General features: G+C 51.1%; 1 protein-coding gene across 1 annotated transcript in view; it reads right to left on the reverse strand.

Moving 5' to 3' along the window:
• The window catches only part of LOC102742702 (transmembrane domain-containing protein TMIGD3-like), a 17,189-nt gene extending 3,564 nt beyond the window's left edge, over positions 1 to 13,625 (reverse strand). The window contains 6 exon segments of the mRNA XM_081815669.1: positions 122 to 188; positions 1,682 to 1,760; positions 1,763 to 2,002; positions 2,221 to 2,249; positions 3,685 to 3,794; positions 11,930 to 13,625. Coding sequence (XP_081671795.1) covers positions 122 to 188; positions 1,682 to 1,760; positions 1,763 to 2,002; positions 2,221 to 2,249; positions 3,685 to 3,794; positions 11,930 to 12,279 — 875 coding nt within the window. The 5' untranslated portion in view covers positions 12,280 to 13,625.
• Positions 13,626 to 22,521: the final 8,896 nt, after the last annotated feature.

Raw genomic sequence — 22,521 nt, forward strand, 5'->3', positions numbered from 1 at the left:
AAAGAAACCACATGGTCACATTGAAGATCCATAGTTCAGGTGGAGAAGTGGCAGGTGCAAATCAATTGCCACGCTGTGTCACCCTTGCCCGCCTCACCCCCCAAAGCCGGTTTGTCCTCACCTGGAGTGATTGGCCTTGTGGACCACTCTGGAAGCCCGGCAGTTTCTGGTCTTGTTGCCTGATAGGTCTGCTTCAGAAAGGATTTGCTGAGAGTCCAGTGAGCTGGTCCCCAAGACTGCCCTTGCCTTCTGCATCTCTGAGTCTCTGGCTGTCAATCCCTCAACCCTCAGAGACTGAGTGTTCCAGACAAATGCTGGGCCAAGGGTGCCTTGCCCGGGGCAGAGGGCAGAGGGAACAAGTAGGGGCTGAAATCCAGCCCATACTCTGCTGGCCAAGCCATACTCCCTGTCACTGGGCTCCATGCACCTGGAGGCAGGACCCCCTTTCCAGATTTGCCCAAAAGCCCTGTGTGGACTAGGAGTGGCCCATGGTTAGAGAGTCCCAGGCTGAAGGCTCTGGGAGGGGACACCAGAGGCACAAGAGGCCCAGTCCAATCCTTAAGGCATGAGCCAATAGGTGACATCATTGTCACACTGTGCTCCTGACAGCCACCAAAACCCAGTGGGAGAACCTCTGCCACGGCCACCTACATTGCCTTCTCTAGCAAATCTAGCTGGGGAGGACTGGGGGCTTAAACTAAGGAGCACATTTAGGTGAGACCTCTTTCATCCCGAGCCTAAAACTATACAGTAGAAACACGCTAGGTGTGAAGGATGTCACCCATTCAATAAGATGCTTGCTAAACAAATGACTTGTTGCTCAAGTGTGAGCAAGACTCTCTTTCCAGAACCAGGAGGCTTCCTAGGGCTTCTCTTAAGTTCTTGGTTTGTTTTTCTACCGGCATTGTGCTCTGGACTATGATAGAAAGACCATCCCTCCTAGAAATGGAAACAACTGAGAAGGCACAGAAGGAAAAAAGAGAAAGGTGAGTGCTTTCCATAAGCTCTTTGCCTGAGGCAGAGACTTTCTGATTTAAAAAGAGGTTTTGGGCATTTGACAGAAGAATTTTGGTGAGCATCTGGAGAACTCAGCCCTGGCCCAAAAGAGCAGTTGACTGGCTTAGATAGACCTCCCCCTACAGCCTCCAGTCCAACCTACACCTACCCAGCAGCCTCCGGGTGTAAACTGCACTCCTGACCCGTTTGGCCATGATCTTCACCCCGTTTCTGGGGTGCTCATCCAGGCACCTGGGTCATTTTTTATAGCCTCACTCACCTCTCAAGAAATGGATCTTCAAGCTTCTAGACCTACAAGGCTGGCTACAGAGCACAGACATGTGATAACAACCTCAGAGCCTTTCCTGGCCAGCAACACAAAGCCCTCCCACCTGTTAGCCGCTATGAGCCTCTTCCAAATCCCATGAGCCAGATTGCTGTGAGGGAAAGAAGGTTCCAAGAGTACCCTGGAGCCCATACACACACCCTCCTCTTCCCCGAATTCCAAGTTAGTCCCCAGCCATCAGCAACCACCCTACCTTGAAGGGAAGGAGTGATCAGGTCGCCCCAAAGAACCTAGGGGGAGCCTGATGTGGCGCTCCCCGGTCTCAGCGAGGATTTACCACACCAATGAGCACGAACGACTGTGGGTTACCCGTGACCGGACCCCTGACAGACTCCTTACCTTTCCCAGACCAAAAATCACTGGCGAGGCCTCCTCTGTTGTCAGTCACAACCAGCTTTGTAGAATCCATGTCACCCCTGTGGCAAAGTCCCGCTGGATGCCACACCAGTACCAGCCCGCATCGTCCTTGGTCAGGCAGGACACAGTGAGGATGAGCTGGCTTCCTGTGTCCCTCAGGGCCACGCGGTCAGTGCTGTTGGGTGTGAAGGCAATGATGGTGCAGTAGTCCCGGAAGTAGCCTCGGCACCGGTATTTGGGGTGGTCCTTATAGTGGGTATTGTAGCTGCAGTTAGCGGAAGCCGTGTCCAGCACAAAGCTTTCCTTGACCAGTATTTGGGGTGGTCCTTATAGTGGGTATTGTAGCTGCAGTTAGCGGAAGCCGTGTCCAGCACAAAGCTTTCCTTGACCAGTATTTGGGGTGGTCCTTATAGTGGGTATTGTAGCTGCAGTTAGCGGAAGCCGTGTCCAGCACAAAGCTTTCCTTGACCTTTGCATCTGTCAAAACACACATGGGCATGCGTCCACGTGTACACACGCACACGCCATCGTTCCTTTAAACACATCGCAGCTCCTGCCATCCTCGAGAAAAATCAGTTAAAGCACAGGAAGCCGAGTTTTTTTATTTTGCCTGTTTTGGGTTGGCGACTATTAGGGCCACATAGGGTCCCCCTAAAATTCATATGTTGAGGTGTTAGCCTCCAGTACCTCAGAATGTGACTGTATTTGGGGACTGAGCCTTTGAAGAGGTAATTAAGTTACAGTGAGGTCATTAGAAAGGGCCTAATGCCACCAGACTGGTGTCCTTATGAAAAAGGAGCTTAAGATCAGACGACAGGCCGAGGGACAGTCATGTGAGGACACGGCAAGAAGGCCATGCAGAGAGGCCTCAGCAGAAACCAAACCTGCCCATACCTCGTTCTTGGACTTCCAGCCTCCAGAAATGTGAAAAAATAAATATCTGTCATTCAAGCCAGCCAGTCTGTGGTGTTGGTTCCAGCAGGCCCAACCAGCTACTACCGCAACCCTGGACAAGTCTTGTGCCCTGGCCTGAGGACCCCCTCTGCACGAATATAGGTGGCCTCCCACCACTGCTTGGCAGGGGGCTTGAAGAGTCCGAGGCTTAACTGTGAGCAGATCCTCTGCCCCTACCCCCTACTCCACTGAGGCCCCTTCAAAAGGTGAGAAGGTTTGGAGGCTTCTGCTGGCTGCATAGGGCTGAGAACAGAGGGAGTCAGGTTCTGCTCTTAGGAGCTAAGAACTTTCCATTTCCTCCGTACAAGGCCTGCAGAGGCAGCTCCATCATCTCAGGATATTGCGTAGTGAGGAAGTCATGCACACCACGTCCCCCTTGACTGTGGCTGGGGAAGTATCTGAACAAGGAGCAGAGAGGGGGGCAGCAGGGGCCCCCCGTCTCTCAGCTTTCCAGAGGTGGGCTAGGTCCCTGCAAACGCTGCCTAGGACCAGCCTGCATGGCAGGCTCGCACCCCCATATGAATTGATACGACTTCATATTTTGTTCTCCTAACAACCCCACAAGGAAGACGGGGTGATGCTCAGTCTAGAGGCCTGGGCGCTGACCCAGGGAGAGACACAGCAGCTGTCAAGGTCACCAGGCCAGTCCCCGGGGTCTCATCTCTGGGCTGGGGCACAAGCAGACAGCAGAAAGTCCCGGCCTTGTCCATCTGCACAAACACTTTTCGGGGAGAATGGGGAGGGGAGGAGAGCTTAATGATGAGAGAGTCCAGAGCCTACGTTCTGGCTGAGGCTTTCAAATTCCTCGCAACCCTCTTTTTAAACATTTTTTTCTCCCCTCACTACCCTCTTATCAGAGCTAAGAACTAGGATGAGTTTGGACAGGATCTCTTGTCTCCTCCTTTTATTTTCCTATCCCACTCCTGCAGTGGTTCGAGCGACAGAACCGGCATTCCAAGTAGGAGAGGAGAAGGAAATGCAAGGTGTTTGGGAAGTTTGGAGGCTGGAGATGTTCCTACCCCATGTCTTACCTGAAAAGACAGTCAAGAAGAGCAGAATGAAGAACCCCATGACTGGAAGGAAGTGAACAACCTTCAACTGGAATGATAAACCATGCCCAGGGGTCCCAGGAATCCTGGATCTGTTTAAGGGAAACCGAGATCTTTGTGCTTCAGCTGGTTTTACCCTGTTTGGAGAGACCAGGGCAAAGGGAAGAACCAGTCAATCCAAGCAGTGCTGCTATGTATAGCTATCCAGGTTGTGCACTGCACAAGCGTACCTCATCAGAGGGATGCCACTTGTGGAAATAAACTTATTTATATAATAATATAGGCAACTGAAAAAACTGTGGGCTTCCTGGCACTCCCAAAACAGCAATGGAGATTCCCCCCTTGGATAAATGCACCCTGGTGCAACAAAGCCTTGTACCCACTCAGAAGAGCACAAGCACACACACCAGTGCCGGCACATATCCAGGTGTGCAACTGTGCCTGTCCTGCCAATGGGCCAGGTGAGAGTGCTAACTTCCCCGACTCCCAAGTGGACACTGAAGCCTCCCCCGGGGAATGGAGTCGGGGGGGAGAAGCACGAAGCTGTTAGGAGCAGATGCGCCTGGCATCTGGAGCATGAGTGGTGTACATGTGGGTGTTTGGGTGTCGGCAGTCAGGGCTGCCGCGCCCAGACTTCTTGAGAGCTTCCAGGGGCAGAGCTGGGACAAATCAAGATCTGTCCGTGCATCGAGAGAAGCTTCTCTTGGTTCCTATTGGGACTCGTGACCTGACAGCTGATTTTGAAAGTCTGAATTACAGAAGCACCCCTCCAGTGAATCTAGGCTGAACACTACTTATCACCCCCCAGAGTTAGCCCTCCCCATCAAGGGCCAGACGTGGATGAGTGTCCAGGTTGTTCAGCAATGTCCTCTCGTGGGGGAGGGGGCCTGTCTCTCATTCCCACGCGGTCAGCATGTGGGCCAGCAGCGGGCCTGCTTCCCACGCCTGTTCTACCTGTGCCTCATGGACTCCTCATCAAACCTCTGCGAGTTCAACAAATAAATCACAAGGTGGAGAAAAGGGGGGGGGAGGGGAAGGGAAGAAGGAAGGAGGAATCTATCGATTAAAAGGGGCTTAGGAGAAATAATGACAAATTGCAACATATGGAACTTATTTGGATCCTGACCAAAGGTCTAGACAGTGACTAGATAGTCAATGATGTTAAGAAATTATTGAGTTTTTCTCAGATGTGATAATGACATTGTCAAGAACCAGTTTCTGTCTGAGGGGTGCCTGGGTGGCAGTCGGTTGAGCGTCGGACTCTTGGTTTCGGCTCAGGTCATGATCTCAGGGTGGTGAGATCGAGCCCCGTGTGGGGCTCCACACTCAGTGTGGAGTCTGCTTGAGATTCTTTCCCCCTCCCTCTACCTGCCTCCTGGTCCCTCTCTCTCTCTCAAATAAATAAATAAAATCTTTTTTAAAAGATTGGTGGAATTATGAGTTCCTTTTTAAAAAAATTATAAAATCAATAAAAATAACCAGCCTCGAAGATGGCTCCTGGCATTCATGTTATTGTGCAATCCCCTTCAAAACTGAATTTGGGCTGGCCTGTGTGATCAAGAAAATCAATAAATACTGGGGTGCCTGGGTGACTCAGTCGGTTGGGCACCCAGCTCTTGATTTTGGCTTGGGTCATGGTCTCGGGGTGCTGGCATTGAGCCCTGCATCAGGCTCCATGCTCAGTGCAAAGTCTACTTGTCCCTCTCCCTCCCTCCCCTCACTCGCTCTCTCTCTCTCTCTCAAATAATAAATAAAATCATTTTTAAAAAAAGAAAAATTAATAAAAATTACATAACAATTGATAATTCATATAGATATTGTGGTTGTATTTTTAAAAATCAGTTCTTATCTCTGAGAAAGCTACCTCCCAACGGACACTGGGAATGGCTCAGAGATAGCGCCGTGAAACCAAAGAAAGTAGCAGCCAAAGGAGAAATGGATTGGGCACAGATATCAGTAAAGTGCCCAAGACATGAAAAGTAACATTCTAAAGCAAATGAGAGGCCCAGAGTTAAAGAGAACGAACCATGTGTCTACTAGCATTCTGAGTATTTGTTGGTGCTCTTAGTTCTGCTGCTGCCTCATCAGGGTAGAATTAATTTTCACTCCTTAGATGCACAACTTAAGAAGATGAGTGGGTAATAACAATAAGCCAATTGATCATTTAAAAAATACCTTTCATAAAAAAAAAAAAACCCAAAATGTTTGCAGATGAAGTAATTTGATATCCAAAATTTCAAGATAATCAGGGTGGGACGGGTGGGTAGGGACATTAATGGAACAACATTGGCTGTAATTTGATCATTACTAAAGCAGGATAACAGCTATCTGAGGGGTCATTATTCTGGCTTCTTCACTTTGGTGTGCCTGAAGTTTTCCATCATAAATAGTAAAAAACAAAAAAACAAAACGAAACTCAGGTATGATGAGGTTCTGTTTTAGGAAATTGCCCGAGGTCACACAGGTAGTACAACACGATGACCTGATGCTAAATCTTCCACAATAGTACTCTTCCTTCTACAGTAGTAACAACACGGCGAAAGCATAGAGACGTTAGACTTCACAAGGGGATGTGACATACACCATGTCATCTGAGCGGTCGGGGCAATAGACAGCTGTTTCCCCGTCCCCAGCATACCCAGTATGGCCTCCAAGGGCAGAGTGTCTCTAGAAAATGTGCATCTGGTTGTAAAAAACTGAATGTACCCATGGACAATGGCCAGACCATCTATAAAAATAGACCTCTGGACAGAACTTCTGGCCCAGGAAACCAGCGTCTTATCTCCAGTAACTGGCCGGGGAAGCCAGCCTGCTAGAGGTCAGATTTGTAGGACATCAGACCCTGGTCTCTAGCAAAAGTTCAGAACGCCAAACGATAATCCCTGTGACAATCAACCCGAAGTAGCTAGTAAAAACTGACCGCTCCCCAAATTTTTGTCCTGCTTCCACCTTGGGGCCAACCAAAGAAAGCCGAATGTGCTCTCCTAACCAATCACACGGGCTGCCCCACTTGTGTGAGCCCGCCCACAGCTTCCCCAGGCCACCAGCCTCCAGCCAGGGCGCAGCGAAGCCTCCCTGTTACCACCAGAGAGCTGGCCCACTCCACGGCCGCCTGTAGTCTCTGCCAAAATACGAGTGGCAGTGAATGACTCTCTTGCTATTGCAAGCTTGGGGGTGGCCTTTGCTTGTTCTCACTTGGTCTTCATTTACCCACAGTTGACTTGATTTAAAAAAAAATTAGGTATATAAACCCAGCTACTCAACATCTACCTTCGTTCCAGCGAATTCACAGGGAGAAGGAGGAAGCAAACCTCAGTATTGTCTGTGTAGTCTTTTTACATTATTCCTTGAGAACAAAAAACCGATGGCCACCCTCAGCTGTCCAGCTGAAAGGAACGAGCCAGGAGATGGGCTTGTCTCGAGGAGGCTCCAGCAATGCTAATCTCTGAACCTGAAACCAGGGTGGAGCTCGCCATTTCTACCTCCGCTCCTCACCAGTGATTCTTAGGTCATCTTTTCTCAGTCCACTCCCAAAGATATTCTCACTTTAAGGGCTTCCTCCGGGCCTGTGAAACATCTTAGCCCAGGATGTTCCCATTTGACCGAAACAAAATAAAATATATATATATATATATAAAAAAATACAACTCCCTGCAAACCCTCAGTGGGTTTGCTAAGCAGTGGTCTTCAGAAAGAGAGAGAGAGAGAAGGGGTAGGATGAGGAGAAAAGGAGAAGAGAGGGGAAAAAAGTTTTTTCTGAGACTGAGAGACTACAGCTCATCTTATGACACCAAATGACACAGGACAGACTGCTGCTTTGTTTTGAGAAGTGGTCCCTTTAACGCAAGTTTCCCCAAAGAGCAGGTGCTAAGTGTCGCTACAACAAACACTAGAGATTGTAAACTAAGAAATGCCTCTGTTTGGGACTGAAAACTAACCAGCACTTCCCTCAAGGGTCCAACTGGGCAAACGCAGCTTCTGGGGAAAAGCATGCACAAGGGTCACCAGAAGCCACACAGTAAACCCAGGGCATCGTCCTGAGGGGCATTTTAACAAAGCACAAAAATTAATTGATGGGTTGGGGAAAAGCCCTAAATCAAACAAGGGGATGCCATGAAGGGAAAAAATTGTGGTTTGGCGGGCGGCGCTGGGATTTTTAGAGAACAAAGATCCCCAAATGTTGAAGGGGAGACTGACGAGATGAAGGTAACCTCCCACACTTCCAGGGACAATGGAGGCAGGTCCTAGTCATTCACCTTTAAGATACGATTGTGAGCTGCGCAGGGAAGTGGGTGGGTCGGTGACCAACTCAGTTTGGCATTAGTAGCAAAGTAGATATAAGTCTTTAAACTTTCCAGACAGTGTTCATTCTTCCTGGGGTGACAGGGATTCTCGAGAAGTGAGGACCTTTACTGAGATGAAATGTTAACTAGATAAATATGGTTATTGGGCTCTGGCCTAAGATTGCCATCAGGATAACCTTTCAGAACTGGCTAAGAATTAATGTTAAAAAAAAATCTTAAGTACACTTATTCTTTTTGAAGTGGTTTAATTGAAAGCCCCATCTTGCTGCTCTCCTCAGGCTCATATACTCATTGTTTGGGGAGAGTCCACAGCTGCAAATTTGGAGAGACCAACCAGAGATGTCCTCTTGAATCTCCAGAGCCACATACAACACTGGAAGGAGGTGACTGGGACTCTGTCCCCGCCTGGTGTCAGGATTAATGAGACATCAGAGATAGTACCTAAGGCAAATCCCCCCTCCAAAAATCCAGCAGTTCTCCCAGCATACAAACCATTGTGTGTATCCAGGCATCTGCTAATTGTCCATTAGGTGAACTTGAGAGGTTGAACTTTGGAGAAGTTACAAGTCCCTCTTTGTGTCTGAGAATAGGTGGTGAGGAGCTTGGGTTCTCCCAAAAGGCAGGACTGAGTTTAAATCCTGGCTTTACACTACTTGTTAACTGTGTGACTACAGACAAGTTACTTAACCTCTCTGTGCCTCTGTTTTCCTTCTGCATAATGGACGGAACAATAATGGTGGCACCTACCTCAGAGATTGTCAGGAGCAGAAGAGCTCATGTATGGAAAGTGCTTAGCGCATATAAAGCATTCCACAAATAATAGCTATCCTGTGTCTCTTTTCTGCCTCTTTTGATCCTTCTCTAACAATTGACGAACAGCTCATCAAGTTGGCAAATGCTCCAATCAGCCCAGGAAAAAGGAGCGGGGTGTTCCAGGGCAAGGGATGAGGGGCCCAGATTCAAACAGGTGAACATGGCGTGGTTCCCGGTGGCAAGCAGCTTGAGTGCCAAGAGCAGCCAGCTGGGTCTGTGAGCCCCAAGTGACCCTGACCCTCAGAAAGAGCTACACGACAGTCAGCGGTCTTTTATTTACTCAAATACAGTTACAGGTGAACTCAGCAGTTTCAGTCCCCCTTTGTGACACTCTGTTCCTGCCATCTCCCCGGCGTGTGCTGGTGTGGTTCCACAATGGAGTGGAACTGAGTCACCACCACACCCATGTCCAGCGGGATTGGGACCTTTCATCAGTTAAATCAACGGAGCATCCTTCAGACTGACTTCTCCTCCTGTTTGGGGAGGAGGAACACAGGCAGTAGTAATAGTAAAACATTCTCCTTGAGTCAGGCATGCAGAACATTGAACCAGAGAAGAAAGACAAGAAAACAATTAGATTATAGGAAGGGGCTTTAGGGGAGGTACAAGTGGAGGCAGCCAGTCAAATGATCCCCACCTCAGTAAAAGAAATTAAGGACGAGAAAGCCCCTGGCTCAGGTGGATAGGTCCTCAAGTGTTTACTGATGCTGAATCCGAAGGTCAATGGGGTGAAGAGTCATCCAGATGACTACTCAGATAACTACTCAGAGGTCTGATCCTTGCTTGGGTCCAAGGAATCAGAGGACTGGCAGATCATACAGGTTTTGAGGATCAAAAGATAGGTCTCTTTGAACTTCTTTATTTTATAAGCATAGACAATAGGGTTCATCATGGAGTTAGCATGGGAGAGCAGAATGCCCAAGTACAGAAAAATCTGTGACACCTCACCATGAAAGTAGGTGATACAGTTGATGATGGACAAAGGCAGCCAGGACAAAGCAAACAGGAAGAGAACCAGAAACAGAGACTTGGCCGTCTTGAACTCCCGTCCATAAAATGCACCTGTCTCTTTGGAACTCGAAAAGTTCTGATTGAGTTTGTTCCGGATGATGTAGAATATGTCAAGATAGATGGCGCACATGACAATCAGGGGGATTAAAATCCAAGTGAAGAAGCTGAAGTAGACCATGTAGTCCATCCTCACGACAGAACGGAACTGGCAGGAAAGGAAGGTAACATTTCTGTGGTACTCTGAGGTCAATTTCGTGTTCCAGCCAAACATGGGCGTCAGTCCCACCAGGAACGACACCAGCCAGCAAAGGCCCAGGGCCAACCATATTCTTCTTTGAGTGGTGATCCTCCTGTATCTGTTTGAATGGAAGAGAATGGGTGAGTTCATTTAGGAATTGCTAAAGGAAGGAGCGGGGGCGATGGGGATGGAGAGAGCGGGCATTCCAGCAAACTTCTCTGGGGGACTTTTTAAAAGAAATATGATGTAGAATGTGTTAGACATATGTTGCCGCTCTCATAGCTCCATTTCCAGCCCAAGAATTCTTTGGTTTGTGGAAGGTAAGAGTTTTCTATGTCTCTTAGGATCGCCTACCCAAGATGATCTTGTTTTGTTCGGCTGCAGGGCCGAAGGCCATGAGTTTGACTCTGCCTCTCCCACACCGCCCTCCACCTGTGCCCGCCCCCGTTTCTCTATTTGCTCTGGCAACCACACTTGGTGTTCGAGTCACAGGGCTGTATGGAGGCACAGAGGTCATGCTGAAGTGTTTCCAGGACCTCAAACGACTCATCCAACGAGAGGCACCATTCCTCCTTCCGCCGTCCTTCCTGACAACATCCACACAGGCTACAAGAAGGACACTGGGGCGCCTGGGTGGCTCAGTTGGTTGGGCAACTGCCTTCGGCTCAGGTCATGATCCTGGAGTCCCGGGATCGAGTCCCGCATCGGGCTCCCTGCTCAGCGAGGAGCCTGCTTCTCCCTCTGACCCTCCCCCCTCTCATGTACTCTCTCTCATTCTTGCTCTCTCAAATAAATAAATAAATCTTTATTAAAAAAAAAAAAAAAGAAGGACACTGATTTTGTTACGTACCGACTGTGTCCTCGGGAGACTGTATCTCAGTTACATCTCACAACAAACTGAAGCTAGTTTTACGACAATCTCCATTCCCTTACCGGTGACTGGGTGAGGGAGGATAACAGTAGTTACAGCCACCATTGAGTGAGCGTAGACCGTGCGCAGGCATTTTTCTAAGAGCCTGATATGTGTGACCTATATAATTTTATGAGGGAGTGGCAATTACTGTCCCCACTTTATAGGTAAAAAAAAAAGAAACAGAGGCAGGTAACCCGGACAAGCTAGAAGTGGCAGAGGTAAAATGGAAACAACATGAGTCTGAGTTCAGAGTATCTTAACCGCTGCAGAAAGATGAGGAACCAAACAGCAGAAGTCACTTGCTCCAGCTCAGATCTCAAGATCTGGCCTTTGAGCCTGGGCTTTTTAGTATCAAAAGCTTGTTTGCAGCTCCCTCCCCATGTCTCTTCCCCAAGACCAGAGAGGAGGAGAGCAAGGCGATTGCCATTCAGGACACCTGGGGAATGAGATGTCTCCATTTGGCGGTCTGTTCTGTTCTGGTCTCATCACATGAAACGTTGCTACTACTTTCGGCAATGGAGAACTTTTTTTGGTCCCCTCCTCAACTTGGAAGAGGAAGCAAAACTAAAATAACTTTAAAATAACCTCCATCTGCAAAGAACAGAACCGTCCATTTATTTATCTCCTCCTATCCTTCTCTGTCTGCTCCTTATGTTATCCAGTAGGTCTCTATCATTTCTAAAACTCAAGAACATTTTTTACCAATTAAAGATGCATCAAGCTAGAGACGCTAATAAAAAAAAATAGTAAATAAAGATGCATCAAGCTTTCATCCTCTTTAGCTGTTCCCCAGTCCCAGCTCAGCATTGTTAAACCCCTCACACACCAAATGGGGCAAAGAAACGTAGTGCCCTCTTTCAAGATCAGAGGCCAGACTGGATGTGTTTTCAGGGAAGAAGCCCCATGTCCCAGGCACCTGCCTCACTGCCCCACTCTGCCCCCTCTTACCTGACTGTGAGTTTGACTCGCAGGTATCGGTCCACAGCAATGGCCAGCAGGGACATGATGGAAGCATGAGTGAAGATCAGCAGCAGGCAGGTCATGAAAAGGCAGTTATAAAAGTCGATGGTGATGCCCAGGCTGATGACAATGGCCAAAGGCATGACGAGCACCCCAACAGCGATGTCAGCCAGGGCCAGGGAGACAATGAAATAGAATGTGGTGGTCTGCAGGCTGGGGTTCAGCTTGACCACCCAGATGACCAGCACGTTGCCCACTATGGCACAGAGCCCAATAACAATCTCCACGGTGATGTAGGTAACCTTGGCCAACAACAGAGCAGTGCTGCTGACAGCCATCTTGCTCTCCCCAAGCGTGCTGACTGGATCCGTGTGGCCCAGGGAGCCTAGCTCTTGCCAGGCATCTCGCTAGAGGTCCAGATGCAGCAGCAACAGTCTGAAATTCACGACTCGCTCATTCCTTCTCTTCTCTGGTGGGACACTCCCTTGGAGACCCCAGCTTTTCTTAGAGAGAGCCCATCCAGGGGCAATCACTTTCTGCCCCTTTGCGGGCCACACATCCCTGGGCTCCCGGAAGCGTGAAGGACAGTTCTATGTGGGTTGAATCTGAAAGTGCCGCTTCTCTTAGTTCCCCAGACGGACACGCTCAAGGCCTCTGCCTCCTGCCCCCAGAGGGCCACTCGGGCTCCATCCAGATAAGCAACCCTCTTCAGGGGTGTTTCAGGAAGTGAGATGGGCCAAGAGGAAGCATAGACCAGGAACGCTCAGCAAGAAGATGGAAAGAGCAAGAGAGGGGTGTGAGCGGCATGGAGAAGGCTCAGAATTCATTCACTCGGGCACCGGATGGGAGTGTAGCGCTGCGTGGGAGAGCAGTAGAAGCACGGACTCGAATATTCTGGCTTTCTGCTAGCTTAGCAGAAAGATTCCGTGACAAGGAGGCAAATGGGAGCCACAGGGGAACAAGAACTAGATTTTGGTGGCAGCCTTAGCCAGAATTTATGGTTTCTTAGCGCATGCTACAGATTTAATGTTTGTGTCCCCCCTCCCCAAAAAAAATTTATAGGTTGAGATCTGAGCCTCAAAGTGACAGTATTAAGAGGTGGGGTCTTTGGGAGATGCCTGGGTCATGAGGATGGAGCCATCATGCATGGGATTAGTGTCTCATAAGAGACACCCCACAGAGCTCCTTCACCCCTTCTGCCATTCATGAACCAAGGAGCTGGCTCTCGCCAGACTCCAAATCTGCTGGCACCTTGATCGTGGGCTTCCCAGCCTCCAGAACTGAGAATTTCTGTGACTTATAAGCCACCCAGTCTTTGGTATTCTGTTACAGTAGCCTGAACAGACTAATACAGTGCAAAGCAGCAAGCCCTGAGAATTGAGTGGCATGAGTTGACTCCTGGCCAGGCACAGCTGGGACCCAGCTTTTGCCTCAAAGATCCTTTGCCAAAGGAACAAGCTAAGATCCCCTGCTTAGAAGGGCAAAAAAACACAGCACCTCCCAAAAGCACATCTGCTGACTCGACATTTCCCCTCGTCGGCCCTGCACACCCACCAGAGGTCTCACATGCCCTCACCCCAGCAACCATCCAGTGACAAACCTCTTTGAGGGACAACAGGACAACAGGATGATTGGCCAGGCAGAGAGGAGGGAAAGGGCCACAGTCGCACATCATCACATGGCATACCCCCCCACCCCCGCCCGCAGGGAGAGAGGAACCACACTGCTTTCCTGGAAGTTGCTCACCTAGTCTGCAACTTCTGGAAACCAGACACTTACAAGCAATTATGATTTAAGGTCCATGGAGTTCAGATGCGTCTCAGTCCTGCCCAAAGGGGTGATTTAGAGGAAGGGGTGGGTGGACCTGACCCCGCACTGTGGATTGAAGGGTTTATAATATTTGCCTTAAACACCAACCTATGTACAGCCAAAACTAAAATTCAGCGCTATCAACAGTGCTGTTCCCATCCTCGCCAGGGCCCTGGTGAGATGCCTCAGGCTGCCACTTCCATGTCACCCTCTGCTCCCCCACCCTCATCCCCAGTTGGCCCAAGCCTGAATCCCTTGCTCATGCCTTCTAGACTTGCCACTTCTCCCTGGGTGAACCCCCCCCAAGACATGAAGGGGCAGCGCTCCCCAACTGCATCTCCGCCACCCCGGCGTTCTCCAGTGTTACCTATGCCCACATCCCTGCGCCCTGGGAGCTTGAGAAGTTTTGTCAGCCTTCAGCGTGGCTTCTCGTAAAGTTTCTACTGCAACTGCTTTCTTTATCTCTGCTTCAGAGAAGGAAGTCACAGCCATTTCTAGGAGGCTGCGTGCTACCAAAAGAAGTCGCCCTAAAGCAACCGTTGAACCTTGGTGACCCGCTGTAAAAAAAAAAATGTACCCTCCCCGCCAGCCCCTTGCCACCGGGTAGCACCCAAATAGCCCTATGTGAGAGAGAGACTGTCTGGTGTAGGGACGAGTCGTATTGCCCAGTTGGGGCGAATGGACAGCAATGGAGTGGTTTCCTTAGGGGCTTGGCTGCCCCAGGTCTGCCTCACAGCCTTGCTCCGCATTTGAGAACTGGTCAGATGACAGGCAGCTTCCGCACTTAGAGAGAGAGATGGGGGCCTCTGTGTGGTTATGGGACAGAAGCTGGGTGAGAGGTAAGGTGGCTTAGGCCAGGAAAGAGCCTGAGCCATGGATCCAGCCACAGGAAGTGGACCAAGGCATTGGGGAACGATTGGACAGCTGGAGCTAGAAACCTGACTGGTGAGCTTGCAGATTCTTCCCCCTGTCGTCCTCCTTTAGGACACTGGTGAGTTCTTTTGGAACCAGCCCACCTGGGCTGGGTTAGAGACACCAAGGAGAAGGCTTTGTGACCCAGCACCAGTGACAAGAACAGTGTGGTGGGCGCAGGATAGCATGTGAGAGAATAATCCAGGGGGGAAAGAAGAGGCAGGGGCCACACTTGGGACACCTGACCTACTCACCTCTTCCCACCTGGGAATTCTCTGGAAATTTCCTCTCTGTGAACAAGGCAGGCCTGAGCCCATCCCTGCTCAAGGAAGTGATTGAAGGGGTGAGGAGAGAGGTTTCTACAGTTACTTAGCATTTTGGCCTAGGATTGGGCCCTGAGCCAACTTTTCCCTCCAGATAGAGCACCAGAAGGCAGCCTGGAAAAGGAGACAGAGAGGCCAGGGCAGATGGTCATCTTGCTTACCCACCCCCCCCACACACACACACACATGAGTAGCCACAGCTGCTCTTGGGTAACTTCCTTCATCTCTCACAGAGAGACCACCTCAGCCGCACCCCCCCCTGGAGCCATTCCCAATGCAAGTGCCCTCACAGCCTCTGCATAGCCCTCAGGATCAAGTCCAGCCTCCCTGGAATGGCATATGAGACTGTTCGAGGTGGGGGTCTCCCAGCTTCTGCAGCCTCCTGGTGCCTGGATCTCCCCCTCCCCCCTGAAACCGCAAACACCACTATGCTTTCGCTTCCTTTCCCCTGTGCACCCGGCTCAGAAAGCCCTTCTCCCCGTGCCCACCTAGAACACAAGCACTTTTCCTTCAAGACTGTTCTCAAACAGGACCCCGAAGAGAACTTCCCAGACATCCCCTCCCCGTGCTGTGTTTATAAGCCCCCTCCCCTGTTACCTCGCAAGCTTCCGAAACGTAGGGACCTCCTACAACCTGGAAAAAAGTTTATTTCATTTCTAGCCCCACCACAATGCCTGGCAGATGGTGGTGCTCAAGTATATTTTTGCTAAATGAATGACTAGGAAAGCACCTCAGTGACCCAGAGGGCATCAGCTTGGCACTGGGTATAGAATACCACTGGGTGTTAACAGCTGGGACCTGTTAAGTACGTTCCTTTATACCATCTAGAGTGCTGAGCATTTTACTTTCATGGTCTTATTCAACATTCTATGATGAAGTAGATACTATAATCACTGCGGAGCAAACTAAGGCTCAGAGAGGTGATGTAATTTGCCCCGAGTGGCACAGCTAGGAAGTGGCAGAGCCCGCATTCAATCCCAGCCTCCTGGCTTCAGTAAATGAACGGGCAAGCAAACAACCATGGGCAGCTTTCACAAGTACAAGGCGTCCCTGGACTTGATGCTGCCATATTATCAATTGGACGTCCTAACCCCACACCTGGAAAAGGAAGTGGTGACCAGGACCGTGGAAGAGAGCACAAGTGCCATGTAGGTGTCGCACCTGCTCTGAATTACAAAGACGTGGAGAAACCAGCAGGCCACTTGGTGGGGCCCCATGGGGAGCTCTGGGGCAGAAGGAAAATCTTTCATTGGACCAGAGTGCTAAAACTATTTTTTTAATAATAAAATAAATTATAAGGGAGACGTGGCTCAGGGAATTTCCCTCTCTAAGAGAAGGGTTGTGTCTGTTTCGGTTTTACTAGAAGAACCTGGACTCCACAGAGGAGGCAAGGACCAGGGAGGACCCGTCAAGCTGAACCACAGGAAAAGCATCTGGAGTCCTGGGGGGAAAGCCCTCACCTATCCCAAACCCTGGCCTGGCACACCTGGACACAGCTCAGCCACAGGGAGGCAACCTTTCCCTTGGGGTTCTGCTTGATGTCGCAACAGGCTGGCCAGAGAGCCGTTCAGCTGCTCCTTTGCAGCTTCTCAGACAAGCCCGAAAATCTCCAGCAACCATCCTGCACCGACAGCAAGATGCTATGTGGGCAGGAGCCCGGGGGCGGGGGGGGCCGGGGAACCTTTGGAGACTTAGAACGGGTCCAGGCAGCTGCTGAGACAGGATGTCGGGCAGGCGGGAGGTGGTGGCTTCTGCCTGGGGCTGGCTCAGACTGCCTGCGCAGTTGCACAAAATCAGCTTGTTCACTTCCTCTGGGCCCCATCACCACTTCCCCAAAACCTTATTATATGTTTACCCCAGAGTTTCATGCTTGTGAGGCAGCAGCAGAGGCTTAGAAAGGACAAGATGGCCAAGAAGGTGGCCTCTCCCGGCACTCCTCCTTTCCCTGATTTCAGTCAGCCCGCAAGGAGGAGGCTAGGCCCTCCAGAAGCCTTCCTCCAGGGGCTGATCTGGAGCCGCTGTCCCCAGGGGGCTTCCTACTAGGGCCCCATGACTCGGTGACTCAAGCCACATGGGTTTGGCCAAGGAGCCAGGGACTCCTGAGGCCAAAGCCTGAGTTCGGGAGACTCACTCAGAACCAGTGCAAGGGGGAAGGGAGAGTTCAAGGTTCCTTCACTCAGAGCCACAGGAAATCCTGCTCAGCAAAGGGGAACTCCTTGGTTAAACGCCCTACCCGCCAGACGCCCACCAACACCACACGGGTCAGAAGGCCTCCAGGCCCTAATGGAGAGTCCAGAGAAGCGTTCAGTTAGCTCTAAACTTTTTTCCAGGTTGTAGGCACCCAGGAAGCAAGGAGATGTTCAAGCTACAAGAGTCTTAGCGGGGTGGGGGCTTCCTGGCACCAGCTTCAAGGGCCTGAAAGGCTTATTCCGGAGCCTCTGCTGGGGCTCTATGCTCAGCAGTGACCACCAGGTGGCGGCACATTCCCACAGCTGCTCAGGACGCAGGCGGAGGAAAAAACTGAGAAGCCGGGAGCCCTTGGTGGCACCCCCTTCCAGCGCTGCTTAGCCAGCGAGCTCAGATGGGGCAGAACATGAAGGAATTGAGAACTGAGGGCAAGGGAGACAAGGACAGGTTGCCAGCTGCCCAAGTTCAAGCCGATCCCATGGCGTATTTCTGGGCAGCGCTAAATTCAGTCCTCTTGACTCAGGAAGGTTGAGAAGCTGCTCCTACTTTCAGACTTGTGAGTGTTCCAATAAAAACAGTATCTGCGTTTTTCTTTAGAGTGTGTGAAGCCGCTCACACGCTCCAGTTCACTCAATTAACCAAACCTCCCCGCGAGGCCCGTATTATTCATCTCGGCTCACAGCAGAAGAAACTGAGGCCCAGAGGTTGGAGGGGTCTGCTCAAGGCCAGAGGCAATGCGGGGAGGGGAGCCCACCACTGGCTTCCTCACTTCAGGGGAGGACAGGGAAGACCGGAAGAGGGCTTGCCACGTGAGGTCCCACTGGGGTGTTTAGCTGCCCCACGGCCCTGGTGCCTCCCTCGGCACCTGCCAAGCTCTGCCCAGTCCTCTCCCTTCCGCGGGCAGTCTTGCTGGCCTGTGCTGGCCAGCCTCCCGCCTTTCGGAGCCTGTGATTTCTCAAAACACCTTGCATGTCTTCACAACTCAGCGCCAGGCCTCTAATCACCCAGGCTGGTCGGGTGTCTCCCCAAATCCCAAAGCGGGGCAGGCCTCCGAAGCCCACTGTAGATCCTTGTGTCGACCCGCACAGCTTTTATCTAAACCCCAGAAGGTGCAGGAACGAACGAACTCTGGACAGGACAACCGCTGATCCTAAATGTTTACAGCGGGGCCATATCTTGCCCCCCACCCCGTTTTTCCAACCTTCTACCTAACCCATGTGATGACACTCCATAATGAACTGGGAGCATAGCGGGAGATTCGTAACCTCTCTCTTCCGCTGCCGTGTGTGTCTTCCCCTCCGACACCTGCCTTTGAGAGAGCACCAACCGTCTCGTAGGTAGGTATTGTTAGATCCATTCCACAGATGAGGGAACAGGCGTGGTGACAAATGAGTGACTTACTCTCGGCAACACAGCCAGTAAATGACACAGCTGGGGCCCAGACCCAAGCCTAGCCTGGCTTCAAAACCCCAGCTCTTCCCAGTGCACCCCACGAGAACAGTTGCATAGCAATTATGCCGAAACCCAGTTTGTCATTGGAGGCAGACCCTCTTCAGGGCCCTACTGGGTACGTCTTGTGTGCCAGGTGGGGCGAGCTATTCGGGGCAGTGCGTTATCTTGTCAGTTGTCTGTTCCCCAGGGCAGCTGAGGATGGTGGTGGTTTGCGGCCCATGGTGGGCAGCCGGCTCACCCCTGCGTTCTCTGTGTGCGCTCCTTCATCTAGTTGGTGATCAAACAGTGGCAGACTGTATCACTTCAGTTCCTTGCGAAATGCCTTCCCAGATAAACCTGACCCTCTCTGCTTTTTATTAAAGGTAAATATAGAAAACTGTCATAGGAAGTGCGTCTCAGCATTTCATCACGACTGAGGAGAACGATCTGTTGCCATGTTCCTTATAGAAAGTTTCTTGGGATAAATTTCACTGAGGAGTTTAGGGCTAGCGATGAGGTTGTTTTTCTTAATAAACCAGCCTGCTTTGTGTCACTGCTTAGTGGGAGGCTTTGTGTAATCCAGCTTTGCCAGGGCAGCAAAGAGGCTTGGAGCTGGGGTTCTGTCTCAGTGGCCACGCTTTGCATAGGCTTTCCAGGGCATCTTCAGGCTCCATGTCATCCCCGGGCTCCCGGGGTGTGAGCGACTCCGTCATGCCCTATTCTTTTACTGGGAGCGATCTCCCATCCTTTTTGGAAGTAGGCAAGGTGTAATAAATACGTACAAGTAACATGAGAAGGAGCGCGAGCATTTATTCTGAAGGCAGGTCTGCAAGGTGATTATTCCAGGCTGTTATACAAAGATTCTTGTCAGTCCCTCCCTGACTTTGGGGTGAGGCTCTTTTCCTCAACAAGTGGTCCACAGTCTTATCTTTTTTTTAAGATTTATTTATTTGAGAGAGAGAGAGGGCAAGAGAGAGAGCATGGGGTGGGGGGCGGACAGAGGGAGAGGGAGAAGCAGGCTCCCTGCTGAGCAGGGACCGCCCCCGTGATGCGGGGCTCGATCCCAAGACCCTGAGATCATGACCTGAGCTGAAGGCAGACGCTTAACCGACTGAGCCACCCAGGTGTCCCCACAATCGTATTTTGGATGATCACTTTGGGCAAAAGAACAAAAAATGATGAGACAGAAAATGCCCCCTTGGGGTTAACTGAGCTCTCTGAGGAGAGCTTTCCGGACGCGGCTTGGAGAACCACTGTTGAGCACACACTACCGCGTCGTAAACACCCCCCTAGGAATGGTGCCGTATAGGGCATATTATTATTACTCCCCCAGGTAGACTTTATTTCTATTTATGTACACCTGCCTACTTCCACAAAGGCTTGAAGTCACTAGCAGACTGAGTTAATAGCTTCCTCCTCTGCACACCCACGTCAGCTGACAAGTTCCTCCCGTTGAGGACTTACTATACCGTTTGTAGGTATTTATTGACGTGACCGCTTCTCCCAGGAGCTAGTAAAGTCCTTAAGTAAACTCCATAAGAAATTATGCCTGATTCATCTTTAGATCTCCCGCCCACTCCCTTTGTCTCCGAAGTCCGAAGAGCTTAAAATAGTAGCCAGCACAAAGGGGACCTGAGATAAATTCTCACCGGGTGCATGAAGTGGTGTTCTCAGGGCCTGGCAGCTCCTCGCCCCGTGAGAGCCCTGACCACACCTCTCAACGTCCAACCAGGAATCAGGAGGCCCCCAGGGAGACCTCTTGCTCAGCAAAAATGGTTTTTTGCATCCAACTTCAATCTCAAACCAGTTCAGACAGTGACCAGTTAGGGTCTCGGGAAAGGGACCCTCGGAGAGACTGTCTCATGGTTCCATCACGTTTCGCGGTTTCAGCATCTGTACATGCGACAGCCCATGGCCTTCATCTCTGTGATGTATCTAAACGTGCCTCACACACACACACACGCACACTCACTCACTCACTCACACACGTACTGGCCATCGTCTTACTCTGCTCATTTCCACTTCACAGTCAGAGCCAGTTTATCCACGCCTTACTCTTCACCACTCTATCTGCAGGACCTCGAACCACCTCTGGCCCTGGCTGGCCAATTCAGTCTGACACACGATGGCACGGGACTCACAAAGTCCGGGGTCTTGCCCCAGGTCACTGTGCTCCATTCCGGGGGGTGGGGGGGGGTGGGGGTTGTTCCAGGATGCAGGATTTGGGGAGGGACGGAGCACTGGAGGAAACCGATGCCCAGAGTGGCTAGTTCAAGGTCAGATCTGGAGAAGCGGCCAGGTTTCTTCCCAGCGGAAATGGTTAGGAGTTCCTGTGTTTCTTCAGGGCTGATTCTCTGAGTCTCCTGATGGAGGGGCACTCTCCCTGTTCTATTTTGCCAGCTCTTTGGTCACCCCCTGTCCGTATCTCTCTGAACAGCCTGGGACCCCTCGAACCAAGCCCACAGTTGCTGCGCCTGACCCCTGACAGTCTGCCCGTCGGTCCTTGCTCATGGGTGAATAGTGGGTTCAGCCGCGGCCAGACACCTCTTCGTGCAGGGGGAGGCCCGCTCCCCTGCACTCTGACCCACGTGCTTCAGGGGAGAAGTCACCTTTAGGTCCAGCCGTGGGCTTCAAAACAAACCCGTCTTTCTTGTTTTAAATTGTTTCTACGTGGAAGATGTTGGACAAATTGTTTATTCTCCGTGTCTTCATTGCCCCTTTGATCGATGACAAAGATACCTGAGTGAAGCCCCAGTGAAGTGACTCTAAGAACAGCAGGTGTCACAGAGGCTGGTGCATGGTGCACGGTGTGTCAGGGCCCTGGTGGGGGGGCACGCTTCACCATCAGGGTCCCTTCAGCTCCAGGCCCAGTGCTCCACTCAGGAGGTGCCCCATAAATACTGAATTAAAGGAAAATCATTCCACACCTACCATCCCTCTCCAAACCACGAGATACAGGCTTGCTAGGAATCTATTAAAGACGTGCCCCCAGATCCTGTTTTCTCCAGCGCTGCCTCTCAGTCTCTCACCCAAGGGACTCTTTTCTGTTCCAATCTCCCCCAACGTGCTCCTGGCTTCAGAATTGGGAAGTGTCCAAAGGAGACTTTGGGGGGGGGGGTGATAATGCCTCCCTTTCCCATCTTCGAGCTTGCCAGGAAGGGCCTTGTTGGCCCCATTCTGACTGGTTTGTCTACATTGGGGGTGGCACCTGCTTGCCCAGGAAAGCATCCACAGGCCTGCTCGGTGGGCTCACCAAGTGCCACCCATGAGTCCACGGGGGCGGGAAAGGGCAGCCTGCCAGCTCACTGGCCCCTAGAAGCCACTTGGGCCCCCAGCCTCCTGCTGGTGAAGCCCTTCCAGTGCGGGGTCGGGGGGAACCTCAACAGCCAGATTATCCTGAACAATAACCATAGTGTCCATATCTCGCGTGCCATTCATTCTGGAGGGCCTGGCAGATCACCCGGCACTCTTCGCCCACTATGAAGGGGCCCCCCTCCTGCGCACGGTGTGAGGGTTGCTGAATACACAGACGACTCCTGCCAAAACAGCTGCATGGCGAACATCCGGGGCCATGGGAGGCCCATGATTTAATTTGCATTACATTTATTTGTATTTGCTCTAGACCTTAAACGCCAAACATCATCTAATCTTTCATTAACCCTGCAATCTTTCCTAATTTCGAAGGAATGAAGAAATAGAATTGGTTCTTGGTCGAGGTTCAGCCTCAGGGCCAGGCTGCGGAGCCAGCCTGCAGCCGCTCCCAGCCTCCAAGATAGCATCTCTTTCTGTCTTCGTCCCTCCAAGATGAGTCAACTGGCCTGTGCTGGCCCTTCCCGGAGGAGAGCTGGACCTTGCTTCAGTGACCATGACTTCAGCCGGGACAACAGGACTCTGGGTCACTGCGAGACAATCCAGCCA

This window comes from Leptonychotes weddellii, chromosome 4, assembly GCF_054177405.1.
Source record: "Leptonychotes weddellii isolate Sample4059 chromosome 4, ASM5417740v2, whole genome shotgun sequence".
Taxonomy (NCBI): domain Eukaryota; kingdom Metazoa; phylum Chordata; class Mammalia; order Carnivora; family Phocidae; genus Leptonychotes; species Leptonychotes weddellii.